The sequence below is a fragment of the Rhinolophus ferrumequinum genome, chromosome 9 (assembly GCF_004115265.2).
Source record: "Rhinolophus ferrumequinum isolate MPI-CBG mRhiFer1 chromosome 9, mRhiFer1_v1.p, whole genome shotgun sequence".
NCBI classification, from domain to species: domain Eukaryota; kingdom Metazoa; phylum Chordata; class Mammalia; order Chiroptera; family Rhinolophidae; genus Rhinolophus; species Rhinolophus ferrumequinum.
Window position 1 is genome coordinate 8,743,487 of NC_046292.1, and position 15,746 is coordinate 8,759,232.

General features: G+C 47.0%; 1 protein-coding gene across 1 annotated transcript; it reads left to right on the top strand.

Moving 5' to 3' along the window:
- The first annotated feature begins 350 nt into the window (after window positions 1–350).
- LOC117027776 (arylacetamide deacetylase-like 3) lies at window positions 351–9,530 on the top strand. The gene is made up of 4 exons (XM_033115893.1): window positions 351–596; window positions 3,116–3,332; window positions 5,426–5,489; window positions 7,428–9,530. The coding sequence occupies exons 1-4, from the start codon at window positions 420–422 to the stop codon at window positions 8,200–8,202; spliced, it is 1,233 nt and encodes a 410-aa protein (XP_032971784.1). The 5' UTR covers window positions 351–419; the 3' UTR covers window positions 8,203–9,530.
- Window positions 9,531–15,746: the final 6,216 nt, after the last annotated feature.

Genomic DNA, 15,746 nt, shown 5'->3' on the forward strand with positions numbered 1-15,746 from the left:
GTGGGAAGGATGTTGCACAGAGAACAGCAAATGCAAATGCCCTGGGGCCTCCTTGGCAGAGGAAGGCATAGCAAGGGTAGCCAGGAATTAGGAGGAGGGTGAAGAGGTCAGAGGACAGGTGGGGGGATGTCTGTGATGGCCATGGTGACATCTAGCACCAGTGCCAGGATGTAAGTTGGAACCTTGGCACTCTCATGTCCAGCTGGGTCAGCCGGCATGAGCCATTCTCTCCTTTTCGTGGGCTCTGTTAGAAGCACCTCTTCACGTGAGTCTGTGACTCACCTGGGCAGGGTCAATGGTTGCGGGAGCTGAGGAGGTGGGGAGGGCAGGTTGTGCTATAAGTAACGAGGTATGCTGGCTCCAGTGTCCTGCGCTGCGCACAGACTCACCTCAGCCTCGTCTGTGGTGGAAACAGCACGATGGGGGTTCTCCTGGCGCTGCTTGTGGCAGCCGGCGTGTTCTTCTGCGTGTCCTTCGTGGGGGTTGGGCTGTGGGTACTCTACACCCATTTCACCACTGCGGACATCCCTGCAGGTATCAGCCACCCCAAGAAACTGCGGGTCTGCCACTGCATCTTCCTGCTGTTGGTGGCATGGGTGAGTGTTATGTTTCTTTTGTCGTCTTGTTGTGAGGGTTAAGGAGAGAGTGGGAAAACATACCAGAAGCTTCTAGCTGAATTGACACTAATGTCATGGCGGTAGAGGCTGACCGTATAGTCTCAAACCTGAATCATTTCTATTAGGTGAACAGTGACTTCTTCCCAGGGATTCTCAAGCTGAATGGGCCGATGGCCCCAAAATTCAAAGAATGATTCACTTTCTCATTTAGAAAACATAGAAGGCCTACCTCCCACCCCTTCTTTGGCCCTGCCTCCGGTCTCACTGTTTTACAGCGCTCACCACGCTGTGTAGTGCGGAGCTAGGCATGAATTATTCTGAATCTTTGGGCCCCTGTTACTACCTACCTGCCAGCTAGAACGGGCCAACGACAAAAGAGACGGACACATCGGCCAATTAGCAAATTAGTACAGATGAGCGACGCTACAGAATGTGACTTAAAATACGTACCGTTGTTTTATAGAGATGGGAAACTGTTTATGTCATTAGTCAAATTCTGCTTGTCAGTCTTGGTGTGTGTAATGTATTAGGTTGGTTCAAAAGTAATTGTGGTTTAGAAGATTAAAAATAATTGCAAAAACCGCAATTACTTTTGTATAAAATGCTTGTAGAGAGATCACGGAGAGAATCGTGTCATGTTTGACAATAGGATTTGCTGTGCTGTTCCAGAGGGCTGACGGAAACTGAATATAGAAAATATGTTTCTTAAGTATGTTACATAATGAAAAGCGATTCCAAGCTCCTATTCTCATGCGAAGCTCTGGATGGAGAAGAACCCAGGGGCCAAAGGTTTCTTCCCTGCAGAGCCAGCTTTTACGGGAGGCCACGATTCCGTCCTGTGCCTTTTGTGGCCTCGACTCTCATAGTCTCTAGTCAGGCTCCTCAAACACAGGGACTTGGTGTCCTCATCTGCAAAACCAGGGGAAAAAATAGTCCTGACTCCATAGCACTTTGTGGGGACGCAGTGAGTTGAGCCGTCTGGAATGTGTGTTCCCATTCCCGGCACAGAGTACGTGCTCCCTAAATATTAGCCTTCTTCCTATGCGTTGATTTGTTCTTTCTACCAAGATGTGTTGTGCAACTACTGTGTGTCATCCATCAGTGCTAGCTCTGAGGTTCAGTGATGGGCGAGATAAACAAAGTCCCAGATAGAGCCCGCCTGCAGGGAGCTTGGAGACTCCTGGTGGGGGCAGGGAATAGCGGGGTGGGGGTGAGATAAGGGGAGACAGCAACACACAGGCAGAATGAGACACAGAGTGGCACATGCTGTGAGGAAAGTAAGACCAGGAAGTCGGGCTTCTCCATGCGTCCCCCGAACCTCCAAGGGTGACAGAATGCAAGGGGTCCATGAATCTGGATGGGGTAAGAATCACTTCATTTTCATGAACTATCAATGAAAATGTAGTATTTCCTTCCATTATAAAGGAGGGTAACAAACCACAGCTGTGACAAGAGAAGCTGCAAGTTTGTCACCTAGAGGAGTGACATATTTCCCGAGCATATTAACAGCTGTTGCAGATATTGTGAAAAATCACGTGTGTACCTCTTTCCTTTGAGATTACAACAGGATTAGACCAGTCACTAAATCCCGCTATTCAGTATGCGAATAAGGAAGCACACACAATATTACATTACATATTTACTTCCATATTTTGATAAGTATATTTAAATAAAGCTGCCTTTCTTTGTAATCCCACATCCCTGTGTATTCAAAACCATTCTGCAACAAGGTCCCCAGACTTCACTAAAAGCCAAATGGCCTTGGCACAGGAAAGGGTTAAGAAACACTGGAAAGAGAGTGGCCAGGGAGAGCCCACTTTGATTGTTCATTTTTATATTTTATTATGCAGACTTCAGGCATCCACGAAAGGAGACGGAGACTGGAAAGGAGCCCCAGGTCCACACCCCATTGCGTTCATGATTATCTATTCCTCGCCAATCTCCTTTCAACTGTGCCCCACCTTGTCTCACATTCCCTTTTCTTATAAAGCAGATCTCAGACATTGTATTATTTTATCCAAAAGTATTTCAGTAGGTATCTCTAAAAGATAAGAACCCCCTGCCTTTAAAAAACATAACCACAATGCAGTCATCACATCTTAAAAATAGAAACAAATGCTGGGAGGGCCACATTGGCCAGGGGGGTCCAGGAGGGGCTATTTCGGTCATGTCCCGGCCCAGCTGGAGCAGGGACCTCAGGGGGTGGGGACATCCCAGGTTGAGGGACCCTTGAGGGGTGGCCAGAACCCTGGTTTATAGGGCTGGGGTGTTGGGGTCTACGGAGAGCGATTTGAGAGGGGCGGTGCTGGGGCAGCGGGGGCCTGGGATTTTTTGTTCTGCAGGTGTGATGGGGACACAGAGAGGGTCCGGCCGGGCTGTGGTCCAGTCTGCCCTCCGTTACTTTGCAGAGGGTACGTGTGGCAGCCGTAGTCCTCCAGGACTCCATCTGGGACACGCTAAAATCCTTCTCACTGCATTTCCTCTTCTCTCACCAACAGGGGAAGATTTTTGAGAAACTGCGCATCTGTTCTATGCCCAGATTTGTCCGTTTCATGCACGACCTGCTGCCACTAAAGGAGGATCCGGATGTCGTGGTCACGGACCTCCTCTTCGGGACTATCCCGGTGAAACTGTACCAGCCCAAGACGTCCTCCTGCACCCTGAGGCCTGGCGTTGTGCTCTACCACGGCGGTGGGGGCATCATAGGGAGCTTGAGTAAGAGTTCTCCCCCCAGACCTGGCTGCACTGCAACCCCTCAGAGAGGGAGGGTGGGCACCGTCCTTCCAGCAGGAGGCAGCACTCCTGCCGTCTGCCTGGCGTCTAAAAGCTGCTGTATGACCAGGGAGCACCAGTTAGTGGGCCCCAGATCATTCAGGTGGCAAAGATATGGAATGTACGGATCTTTCTCTGGAAATAAGGAGCGATATGGAATACGTATGTATGTACACATAGAAGGTATGAGGTCTGACAATTGGGTTCGCGAACTCATCCTAGAAAAAGTGCTCTGTACCTCACTGCTGAGTATCACCATGGTCACCTTCCAAGTACTCCCCTTTGGAAGCTATGCAGTGACACCAGCGCCTAGTTCACCCTTCAAAGCAATTTTGGAACTCGTTTCCTGGAATGGCCATCAGAGCTGTCCTCATATTACCCTTGATGTCCTGAATGTCATCAAAATGTCTTCCTTTTAGTATTTCCTGTATCTTCTAGTAAAGAAAGAAGTCATTGGGGGCCAGATCAGGTGAGTAGGGAGGGTGCGTCAATACAGTTATTTGTTGACTAGCTAAAAACTCCCTCACAGACAGTAGTGTGAGCTGGTGCACTGTTGTGATGTGAGAGCCATGAATTGTTGGTTGAAAAGTTCAGGTCGTCTAACTTTTTCACGCAGCCTTTTCAGCCCTTCCAAATACTAAACTTGCTTAACTGTTTGTCCAGTTGGTACAACTTCATAATGAATAATCCCTCTGATATCAAAAAAGGTTAGCAACAGCGGCGCAACAAGCTCGTGAACTTCCTTGTCAGACCTCATATGTGTGGATGTGTGTGGATGTCTCTGCAGGTTTCCCTGCTATCCAAAAGTAGGGCACTCCTGTGACATCTTTTATAAGCCGAAACGAGGCAAAGCGAAGCGGTTATCTCCGGACCTATGTTGCTAACGGACACACAGAGTACGTTGAGATGCAGCCCAGATGCTCAGGGACGCAGTTCAGAGCGCCGGGGCCTGAGGCTGTGATGCTGGGTGGAGTTCCTGGGACAGGGACAGGGTGGGGCCACTCTGGCTGCTGGGGTGCCGGCTGCCCCTGTAATGGCTCCCTGCACAACAAACGCTGACGCTGTGTTTGCTTTTCACCTCCTGGTTTGTAAAAGTGAAATCCTCTTCCAATTCTTTTGGTTTGTGAAAACAGGCACTAATGTAGAGGTGTCGGAAAAGCAGAGAGGCCTGAAGCAAACCTGCGGAGAGCAGGGGTACCTCAGTGCAGAGGCAATGCACGCAACACAAAACTCACAGTTCGGAAGCGTACGACTTAGTGCCATTAGTACAGTCGCCGTGATGTGAGACCAGCACTGCCACTTAGTTGGAAATAAGGATTCTTTTAAAAATGAAAACACATCATTTTGTTTCACATCAGGTATTGCTTGAGACCAATTGTGGTAGAGACAGGAGGACCAAAGAGTTGAGGAAAACGAATGAGAGCGAAAACAAAAAATTGAGGCAATTTTATTACCTTAATTCCCTTGCCCCTCCGGGAATGAGGGGAAAAACACCTTTATAACGCTTTCTAATCTGTGGGATGCCAGGAGCCATTCCAGTAGAAGCCTTCGAGAATAGGGGATTTACTGTAACCATGGTCTTGGTACGGGCTGCAAAATCCACTATAACAGCCAGTATCTATGAATTGATTTCTATGAATATTAGTAGTTACGTGGCCCGCCTCTTCTTACACATGAAAGCTCTTTATGTGCATTACCTCGTTGAAACTCCCACCAGCTCTATTATTATCATTATTCCCATTTTACAGATGAGGAAATCAAGCCTCAGGGAGTGAAGGGACTTGCCCCTGCTCTACTTCACCTCAAAGTAAAAGGAGGCAAAGTCACGATTAGAACTCGGGTCTGATCCCAGACCTCACACACTGACCCACTCTGCTGTATGGCCAAAGAGCTGCTCAGAAATTGTGAATGGATAGTCGTAAGCCAAGCGCTCTGTCCGTGGTGGTTGTCAGTGAGAAGGGGGCAGCTGATGGGGATGGTTTGGCTCGGCTAGACCATTATCCTTCCTAGTGAATTTGAAAACCTTTATTTTCTAGAAACCCACCATAAAATATGCTGTCGTCTGTCCAAGGAGAGTGACTCAGTGGTTCTGTCAGTGGGGTGAGTACATGCGGAGGCTGGGAAAGGGCGGGGAAACCAGGCTGTGACCTGGGGGGATGGGACGAGATGGGAGGTAGGAACTCCAGCAAGAACAGGGGAGCCCGCGAGGAGGAGAGGAAGGCAGAGGGGAAGACAGAGAGGCTGAGCACACGCACTCCTTCCTGAGGGTGGCCGGGGGTACGTTTCACCAGGCCGTTCTGTGCGTGGCATCACTTGGAAGCTGGGGAGTGGGTTTAGGTAAGCAGCTCAGGTGCCAAGCTTCACAGCCAACGTCCTGCACGTTCCAGACACTCCCTCCACTAAATGCCCACAGTGCTCTGCACCGTCACCGGGGCACCCGCACATTTCCAAGTGTTCCCGAAAGGGAGTCCACCCAGGTGAGATCCACCGAAGGAAGTGAGAAAAATGAAAAAGCCACTCACTCTCCTAACTGGTCTGAGAGTTACCCCTCCAACCTGGAACCTCCAAGAGGGCTTGGGGGACACAGAGTAGGAGAGACCTGGGACAGCCCCTCGCGGAGCCTCCACGTCAGACAAACTGGACACCTACAAAGAGTGGTCACTGTAGAGGTGTGGGCTTGTTCTCCTGCCCTGCTGCCTGACACACTGTCACACTGTGGCATGGCGGCTCCTCCTGATGAAGCATTTCCTGCAGTTTCATTTCAGTGCACATGCCATAAAGAAATACCAATCGTCCGCATCTCGGTGGGGTTACATCCCCCCGCTTTCTTGTGGCACAGCTAGTTGAGCAGAGTGAAAAAATACAGAAGTCAGTCCTGGATGAGGCAGAGAGACAAGGAGAAGTCCCTCACTTCACAATTCTCGGCCCCAAAACCATTCTGCGCGGGGTCGAAGTCTTGTTGGCCGCTAGGTGCCTTCCCGTTCTGGTTGTGCTGAACCAAGAGGTCGTGAGGAGGTTACACTAGCAAAGCTCTGCAAGAAGGTTATTTTATGGCTCAAAAGTAGACAGGGTTTAGGAGCTGAAAGCATTGCTCTCCCGGATAGCTAAGAACAGAGGGCATCAGAATGGAAACGGTTGGCAGAAGGTTTGTTGATCTCGGAGAGCCTTCCTTCCTTCCTTCCTTCCTTCCTTCCTTCCTTCCTTCCTTCCTTCCTTCCTTCCTTCCTTCCTTCCTTCCTTCCTTCCTTCCTTCCTTCCTTCCTTCCTTCCTTCCTTCCTTCCTTCCTTCCTTCCTTCCTTCCTTCCTTCCTTCCTTCCTTCCTTCCTTCCTTCCTTCCTTCCTTCCTTCCTTCCTTCCTTCCTTCCTTCCTTCTTTTTTTTCATTTGAGGCCAGCGTTTAAAATAGTGAGTTTTCTCATCAAATCCAGATTTCTGGAATCTCTTGAAAAACGGGAAGGTCTAATAATGCCGAGCTGGTGAACTCTCATGGCAGCAACCTGAGCATAGAGCCATGGGCGCAAGGGCAGGTGGCTGGTCCGGAGGCAGCCCGTCTGTGATTTGCTAGCCCCTGCTGGCATTTAAGTTTTCCAGGTCCCCCCCAGAAAACCTGTGAGCGTGACAGGGTTAATTAGAATCTAAACCCAGGCCAGCCTGAGGTTGCTGATAAAAGAATAAAAAACCGGAGCAGGTGTGCATCAGGGAGGCACCATCAGGTATGTTCAGAAGGACGGGGCTAAGTTTCTGGTGGAGAGCTAAGTTGTTGTCCCACAGGTGATGACAGGGTTCTTGTGGTCACAGCCTGTCCCCAAATTGGTGTCGAGACACGGGAAATAGCAACTAACACTTACTGATCCCTTGTGCCAGCACTGAGGGCTTTGGTTCTTTCAGTTCATTTAAGCTGCAAACCTTAATTTCACCTGCTCAGGCTTCAGAAAGAGAAGTTAATGGAAGAAATTTGGGCTCAAAGATGCTAGATACAGGTGTTTTGGGCTCTGCTACGGTGATGAGTGTAAGCTGTGTCCCTTGATTTCTTTTTAGGTATCGCATGTCGCCACAGAGTAAGTTTCCGACGCCGGTAAGAGACTCTATCGCGGCCACCATCCACTTCTTGAAGTCTCTCCAGACTTACGGGGTGGATCCAGCCCGGGTCGTGGTCTGTGGTGACAGCGCGGGAGGGGGCATTGCGGCAATAGTTTGCCAAAAACTAATGGACAAGCCAGATCTCCCTAAGATCCGTGCTCAAATCCTGCTCTACACGGTCATCGAACTCTTGGATCTCAAACTCCCTTCTTTTCAGGAGAACCAGAATGTCCCGCTGCTCACTCACGATTTTATCTATTACTGTTGGTTTTGTTACTTGGACATCAGTCCCTCCTGGAAAAACGTTGTCATGGAACGTGGCCATTTGCCTGCCCAAGTCTGGGAAAAATATAGAAAGTGGTTGGGCTCAGAAAACATCCCGGAGAGGTTTAAGAAGAAAGCCTACCGGCAGGCGTCCCCTGCGCCCCTGAATGAGGGTGCCTATCTGGAGACAGAACACATTTTGGATTTGATGTGCTCACCCCTGATTGCAGAAGATGAAGTGATATCTCGGCTCCCGGAAGCTTGCATTGTGAGCTGTGAGTACGACATTCTGCGGGACCATTCGCTATTGTACAAGAAGAGACTGGAGGACCTGGGAGTCTCGGTGACTTGGCACCACATGGAGGATGGTTTTCACGGCGTGCTGAACACCCTCGATATGGGATGTTTGCAATTCCCCTGCTCCACAAGGATTCTGAATGCCATGGTCCGTTTCCTAAAGGGGTTGTGAGCATCTCTCCTTCCTGCTAGAGCTATGAGAGCGAGGGCCCTCCAGGAGCCCGTTCCCAATGGGGCGCTCTTGCTGACGTAGGTGATGCTGAGTGGGGCTAGGGAGGGTTATTTAGATCCCTGTTCTCCTTCTTGCTCCAGGTTCTAGAATCGGAGGATGCTTGTTTCTGATGTCTGAAGGGAGAGACAGGTTTGGGGGAAGGTGGGGCTGTCTGTCCATGTTTACTGTGGGGAAATTTTGAGCTGAGAGACTTCAGTGGCTATTTGCAAAAGTGAATGAGAGTGTAAGGGTTGCCCGTGGCCTCCCTGAGGGAGACTTCGGTCTGCTCCGCCTGACCCAGGCTGTGGGTGACAGGACTGTCCCCTTGGCTGGCCTAGGAATAACCCAGGGGCAGCATGTGCACTCTCCTGGGCCTTTTCCAATCTGGCTCAGAGGGTGGGCCCTGATGTTCTAGACTGCTGTATGGAGGTGGGAAAACTGGTTCCATTCTCCTCTGTGTGCACAGTGACGCTTTCTGTTGTTCCTCTGTCTCTGGGTTCAGAGTCTCAACTGCCTGTGCGGGAAGAGTTAGGATAGCATGGGTCGGTTTTCTGTGGTGGTTGGCACCTAGTGGCAAATAAAGATAGCCCAGAGTCACTGGATTGGGGGAGCTCTGGAGCTGTGGGAGTCAAAAGTCAGGTTTCCAAGGGCCGGGAAGTGACGTTGTCAGTGTCAGAAGGGAGGAGGTGGGAGGGAATCTGTGTCCTGAGTAGGAGACCCAGAGAGATTGCGTCTGACCAAACTCAATCATAGTGGAAACTGAGGGAGGGCCGAAGGGACCGAAGATGTGTTAGCAAGGGCTCTTTCTGTCTTAGGACCCAGAGCCAACCCAAATCGACCGAAATCAGAGACAGGATGTATTAGATAACGTAACAACGAATTCTAGGGATAATCAGGCATGGTTTGATGTGGAAGTGAACCAATGCCACCAGCTACCTTCTCTTCTTCCTTCTAGTCGATGCTTTTCTCTAGTTAATTCACCTTCACCTTTCCATATGGTGGCCCGAGCAGCTCCATGCTTACGTGCTCCCAGAGTCGAGTCCGTTATTATGAACTTGCCACATTCCCAGCAGAAATTGCATTGTCTCGAGGGCACCGTGCGCTTTCTGAATGGTGTACCCAGTTGCCACAACCAAGGGAATGAAATGTTCTGTCTGACCAGTTGCAAGTCCCATGCCTTCCTGGGAGTGGAGAGTGGGGTCAACTCCACCTGGTGCTTGAACTAAGCCCGGCGGAGGGAGGGGGGACTTCCCTCCCACCAACACTTACTCTACTACAGAAGCTAAATTGAACCCGAGCCGAGGTACTTGGAAGTGGCAAGAGACGTCAAGGACCACGGGGCAAGTTGACTACGTGCCTGTTAGGAATAAAAATTCCTTTGAAGGGATGGCCCATGCTCCCATGCTGGCCCTGCCTGGTATTCAGGAGGCTCTGCTCCTGGCTGGCCAGTGGTTTTATAGACCCAGGTCCCAGTTTACTGCACAAGGACCCCGCGCACTCCTTTAACTTGCTTTCAGTTGAATGTTTGTGCCGACACACGGAGCAGAGAAACCCCCTGGATGGCATCTCGATCCATGCACAACAGGCCGACCAGCAAGTGGCTGTTTGGAGAAACATGAACCACTCACTGAAAGAATATAATTTGGTGGCCACACAGCTGTTGGGGAGCATTAGGAATGTCCTTCTGAGACAGGTGGCTGTGTTGAGTCTGGGTTGATTTCTCTCCCGGAGTGTGACCTTTGTTTCACCCCTGCTTCTGGAGATGGGTGGACAGACATGAGTTGACCATTACAGTCTTTCCTGTAACCCATTCGTGAGGTTCAGGGAAAGGAAAAGGGATAGAAATGAATGTTCACGAGCGTCAACTACATGCCAGGCACTGTCCTGGGCTGTTTAGGATTGCCACCTCATTGTGAAGAGAGAACATCGATTGTGAGTTGCTGCCCAGGCATTTTATAGCATGACAGCCATGCTCCCACCTAGGCTTGGTATTTAGGGAAGAGCCTGAGCTCAGGATTCCCGCCACAGTTTCCTGCTTGGTTTTTCCTGGGTCACCTTTTTAAGTAAGCACTTAGAGTTGAGTCTGTGAAGCTGGTGACCTTTGCCCCAACCGCCTTATGAGTCAGAGGTCCTTGCTACCCTGCTCTCTGTCTCCTGCTCACTCGTGACCTGGGATGGAAGCCTGGCCTTCCCCTGGTCCACTCCACCCCTTGACCCCCTGCCTCTGGGATTTGTAAGTAATAAAATCTTGTGACTTCACTTCTTCTGTGTGTGTCTTGAAATTGCGTCTTCAGTCAAAACGAACCTGGGGTTTTCACTTCCCCAAGTGGGGGCTGAGATGCTGAGGGAGCTACCTGCCGACTCTGTGAGGGCAGCGCGTGCCTTGTGCGTCAGCAGGTCCTAATGTGCACACTCTGGGAGAGTTTTCTCCAGAAGTTCTCAGGACTTCCCAGAAACATTCACCAGTGAGTCTAGGGAAGTGCCATCTGCTAACGGACAGTGTGTTCCATCACAAATTGCTGTCTTAGGTCAGGAGGCAATTGAGGACAGGTCTCGGGCAAAGTCAAAAAATTGGCCAAATTCGTCTCTGCCCCTTTACACCCCAGTTCCCTGTCAGCATCCTCCTCAGGGTGTTCCTCACCCCCCGCCAGGACCTCCCTGCCTTTCTGACCCCAAACCTTGTCTCCCTCTCCCCCTGCACTCTCTGCTCCAGAATGCCTGCTTGCTCTCTCCTCTTCTCCCTGGGCAAGGATAAGCTAGTAGAGGTTAGGCTCTCTGCAATGACAAATGGTCCCAGAGTCTCAGTGGCTTTGAAAGCGAAGGTCTATTTCTTGCTCACGTTACACATTACATCACGTTAGCCCTCCCAGGATGGCTGTAGCTCTGCTCCACACTTGTCTACTCGGGGATCCAGGCCTCTATGAGAAATATCGCCAGTCTTATGGCAGAGGGAAAAAGAATATGGCTGATCACACACTGGCCCCCCCAGTGTCTGTTCCAAAATGATGTTCACTGTACCTGCTCACCTTTCATTGGCCAGAGCAGGTCATATGGCCAAGCCTGACGTTGATGGGACAGACAAACATGATGGTCCCCAGAGAGGAGCAGTGGATATGTTTGGACAATATGACAGCTACCGCACTGTCAAACATATTTCCATTTCCACACTACCTTTTAAAAATTAATTTTAAATGACATAAGTGACACACATATATATTCTCCATTTAAATAAAACCTTCAAATGCTAGAGAAAAGCCTCCAGTGCCCTTTGTCTACTCCCCTGCAACTCTGTTTCCCTTTGTCTGGATGTATCCACTGTTCCTTTTTGGGGGTGGGGTAGGGTCTTCTAATCCTTTAAAGCCTGTTTCCATGCTTTTACACACACAGATCATATAGAGTAGTATCTTGTGGGATGGATTTGCCATATATTTGTACATAACAGAATAATTCTGTACATGTTGTGCCACTTGGATTTTTTTTTTACTCAATGACGTGACTTAGAAATCTAACCTAGTAAATGATGGACATTTATCTTTCCCTTTCTCTTTAGCTACTGCGTAGTATTCCACGGTGTGACCGAATAGCAGTCTTAGCCATTACCTACTGGTAGACACATTTGGTCTCTTTCCAGTGTTTTACAGACAAACAAGTGTGTAGTGAACATTTTTGCACACGCCCCCTTGCATGCATGTGATTCTCTGTGATAAATTCAAGAAGGGGGTCTGTTGGCTGAGCACATTTTAAATGTTGACAGATGCTACCGAAATGCCTGTCTCGTTCCCTTTTTTTTTTCAACAGATCTCAGCTGGGAGGGAAGTAGTCGAATCATAACCACCAATGCCCAAAGCAGAAAGAAAATTGACTGGCTTGACAATAGCAGGTGGAGCCACGTTGGCGTGGCACGTCTGCATTTTAAAAGGAAAGTTCCTGAACTCAGACGAACCTCTACTAGAATCAATGGAGGAACTGAGCAGGCTGCAATCTTCTTGGGTTGTTGCCTTGAATACCCTTGCTTCCATCTAACAGTGGAAAGGGTGCCAGAGTCGGAAAGCTGGCTCCTTCCTCCACAGGGTTGGCAGGGCCCGCCCTGTTCCCTGGCCACACAGCACTGTGCCAACATTGCAGCGAGGTGTCTTGCAATTGCAGCACAAAGTTGAATCAGACAAGACAGTGCCCAGGGTTCAGTGTCCAAGCATTTCCAGTAACAGGCCAAACCCCTCAAGGGTCCACTTCACTGAATTCTCATAATATTATGAAGTACATGATATCGACTCCCAATTTATAGATTAGGAAACCAAGGTGGACTTGGCCAAGGAACTTGGTGGAAGGTAGAACTGGAAGTTGAAGCCAAGTGTGTCTAGATTCCAAGTCTACTACCCACCACCATTCGGTTCCCTGTGCAATAACCCCGACCTGATTGGACACCTTTAAGAAGTGTTTCTAGGTCACACCGGGGCAGGAGGGGAGAAGTCAATTCATCATTCACCTCTCAGGTCTCGTTTCCTGGGCGTAGCCTCCCTGCGCCCAGAAGGTTAGATCCTTCTCCTGCGGGCTTGCAGAAGATGCTATAGCTCCTCTAGCATAGCACTGAGCATACAGGACTGTGACCCAAAATGTCTCAGTTGGATCGCAGTGATCCCCAATTTCTAATGTCCACAGGGGACTGGTAGAGCAAAAGGCAATCATCTCTGGAGGAAGATAATATCATCATAGGCCTCCCATTATTTCTGCAAATAAATTTTCAGATACCAGGCACATGAGAAGAGCTAGCAACAGTTATCACAGAAACAACAGTAAAACACAAACAAAAAGAAGGAGCCACGGACTGTAAAATGGCTCTGTTCACTATGTCCAAGGTGATAAACTCTATATAGATATATTTCTATAACTAGAGATAGACTAGAGATATAGTCTATAACTCTATATAATATACAAATATAATCTGTGAATCTATACATTTCAAAATTTGGAAGGCAAAATTTGAAAATTGGGATGGCAAAATAGTGGTAACCTGAAAATTTAGAAGGTAAAAAAATTAAAACTTTGGAACTGTAAAAAGTGACATTATATATAATACTCATAGATGTGAATCAAACAGAAATTTTAGAACTTAAAACTGCAACAAATCAAATAAAATATTCAATGGATGGGTTTAATTTCACATTAGATACAGAACGTAGAAAATACAGAAAAGGGGGCAAGAGGCATGACGATTCAGTGAGAAGCATAGAAAACATGTAACTGGTTTTCCACAAAGAAAGCAGAAAGGATGCAGAAGCAATATTTGAAATATAACAGTGGAATTTCCTAAGATGATTGAAAGATTAAGTATTAAAAAGCATTTTTATGTTTCTTAATATTTAAAAATGTTTTTAGACTTTCTAATATCTTTTGGGCAAAATCCCTAAAGTGTGAAATAATCGCACAACAGAGGTGATCAACAATGTTACTTTTTGGCTCTTTGAAAAGACTGGTAAAATTGGTCAACGTCTGGTGAGACCAAGAAAGAAAACAAAGGAAAAAGCACAAATAGTAAGTACTAGGAATAAAAAGGACCTCAGGACAGATTCTAGAGATATTTAAAAAGATAATAAGAAGACATTATGAGCAACACATGCCAAGCAATTGAAAATTTAGGTGCAACGCATAAATTCCTAGAAAAATACAACTGAGCAACCTGACACAAAAGAGCAAATCTGATTACTTAATAAAAGGTATTGAATCTAGCATAAAAAGCTGTCCAACAAAACAAAATGAACATCTCCTGGCCTTGACTTATTTAACATTCAAGGAAGAAATAACATTAATCTCACATAAACTGACCTAGAGATTATAAAAAGCAGGTATGTTCTTCTTTCTATGAGGGTAACTTAGTAATAAAACCTACAAAGACAGTGGAAATGAAAATTACAGGCTGTGACAATCTTACTCATGGGTATAGAGGCAAAGGCTTTTCTAAAAAATATTTAGCTAACCGAATCCAGCAATATATGAGAAAGATTATATCATGGCAAGTTGGGTTTATGCTAGAAATGCAAGATCAGCTTAACATTGCGAATTTATCACATTGATGGATTCAATGGGAGGAACTCTGTGGTTATCTTAATAGATGGAAAAACTGAAACATTTATGAAAAAACTTTCAGCAAATTTAGAACAGAAGGCAATTGCTTTATCCCAATAAATGGCAACTACAAAAAATACCTACAGCAAACATCATGCTTAACGGCGAAACATTGATCTTTTACCCTTCAATATCAGGAAAAGGACAAGAGTTGCTCACTCTTTTTTATTCCACGTTGTACTGAATCCTAGCTAATACGAAAAGAGAATAAAACTGATAAGGATGGAAAAGGAGTTATTGTTTGCAGATGCTATAATCCTACATGCAGATTCCCAAAGAATCTACAGAGAAATTATCAGAATTAATGAGTTAACAAGGTTGATGGATATAAAGTTATTATCTATAAAAAATCAATTACATCTTAATCTGTGGGCAAAAATCAGTTAGAAAAGGAAATAAAAATAATCCACTTAAGTAGCATAAAATATAAAACACATAGGAATAGACAGTATCAAATGAGTGAAAAGACAACTCTCAGAATGAGAGAAAATGTTTGTAAATTTTTTAATCCAGAATATATAAATAATCCCTATAACTCAACCACAAAAAAACAAACAAACAATCCATTTTAAAAATGGGCAAAGCACTCGAATAGATTATCCCTAAAGAAGACACACCAACGGCCAGTAAGCACATGAAAACATGCTCAACATCATGCGTCGTCAGGGAAACGCAAATCACAGCCACAGTGAGATATCAGCTCATAGCCATTAGGACGGGCTATTATCATAAAGGAAAAATACGAAGTGTTGGCAAGGATGTGGAGAAATAGGAACCCTCGGTATTGCGGGTGGAAACGTAAAATGGTATGGACGCTGTGGAAAACAGTTTTGTGGTGCCAATTCCACTCATAGGTATATACTCAAAAGATTGAAAGGGGAAACTCAAAGAGATACCTGTACACCGAGGGTCATGGCAGCCGTGATGGCCTAAAGGGGGAAACAATCCTACGTCCATCAACTGATGAATGGATAAACAAAGTGTGGTCTCCACAGGTAGTGGAATATTATTATTCCATGATTATTATTCATTCTGAGAAACGAATTTCAGAACAAAATTCTGATACACGCTACAACATGGATGAACCTTGAAAATGTGAGGCTAAGTGAAATAAGCCAGACACAAAAAGACAAATGCTGTGTGACTCCACATATATGAGATATCCCGAACAGGCAAATGCTTAGAAGGGAGAAAGTAGAATCGAAGTTACTGGGTCCTGGAGGAAGTAGGAGTGGGGAGTTGAACTTGCTATTTGGGATGATGAAAAAGTACTAGAAGGTGTGAAGGAATGGAAACAAACCCTCATACACTGATAATGGACTGTGAATTGACACATTGAAAAATAGTTTGGCATTATCTAGCAAAGTTGAAGACAGATACTC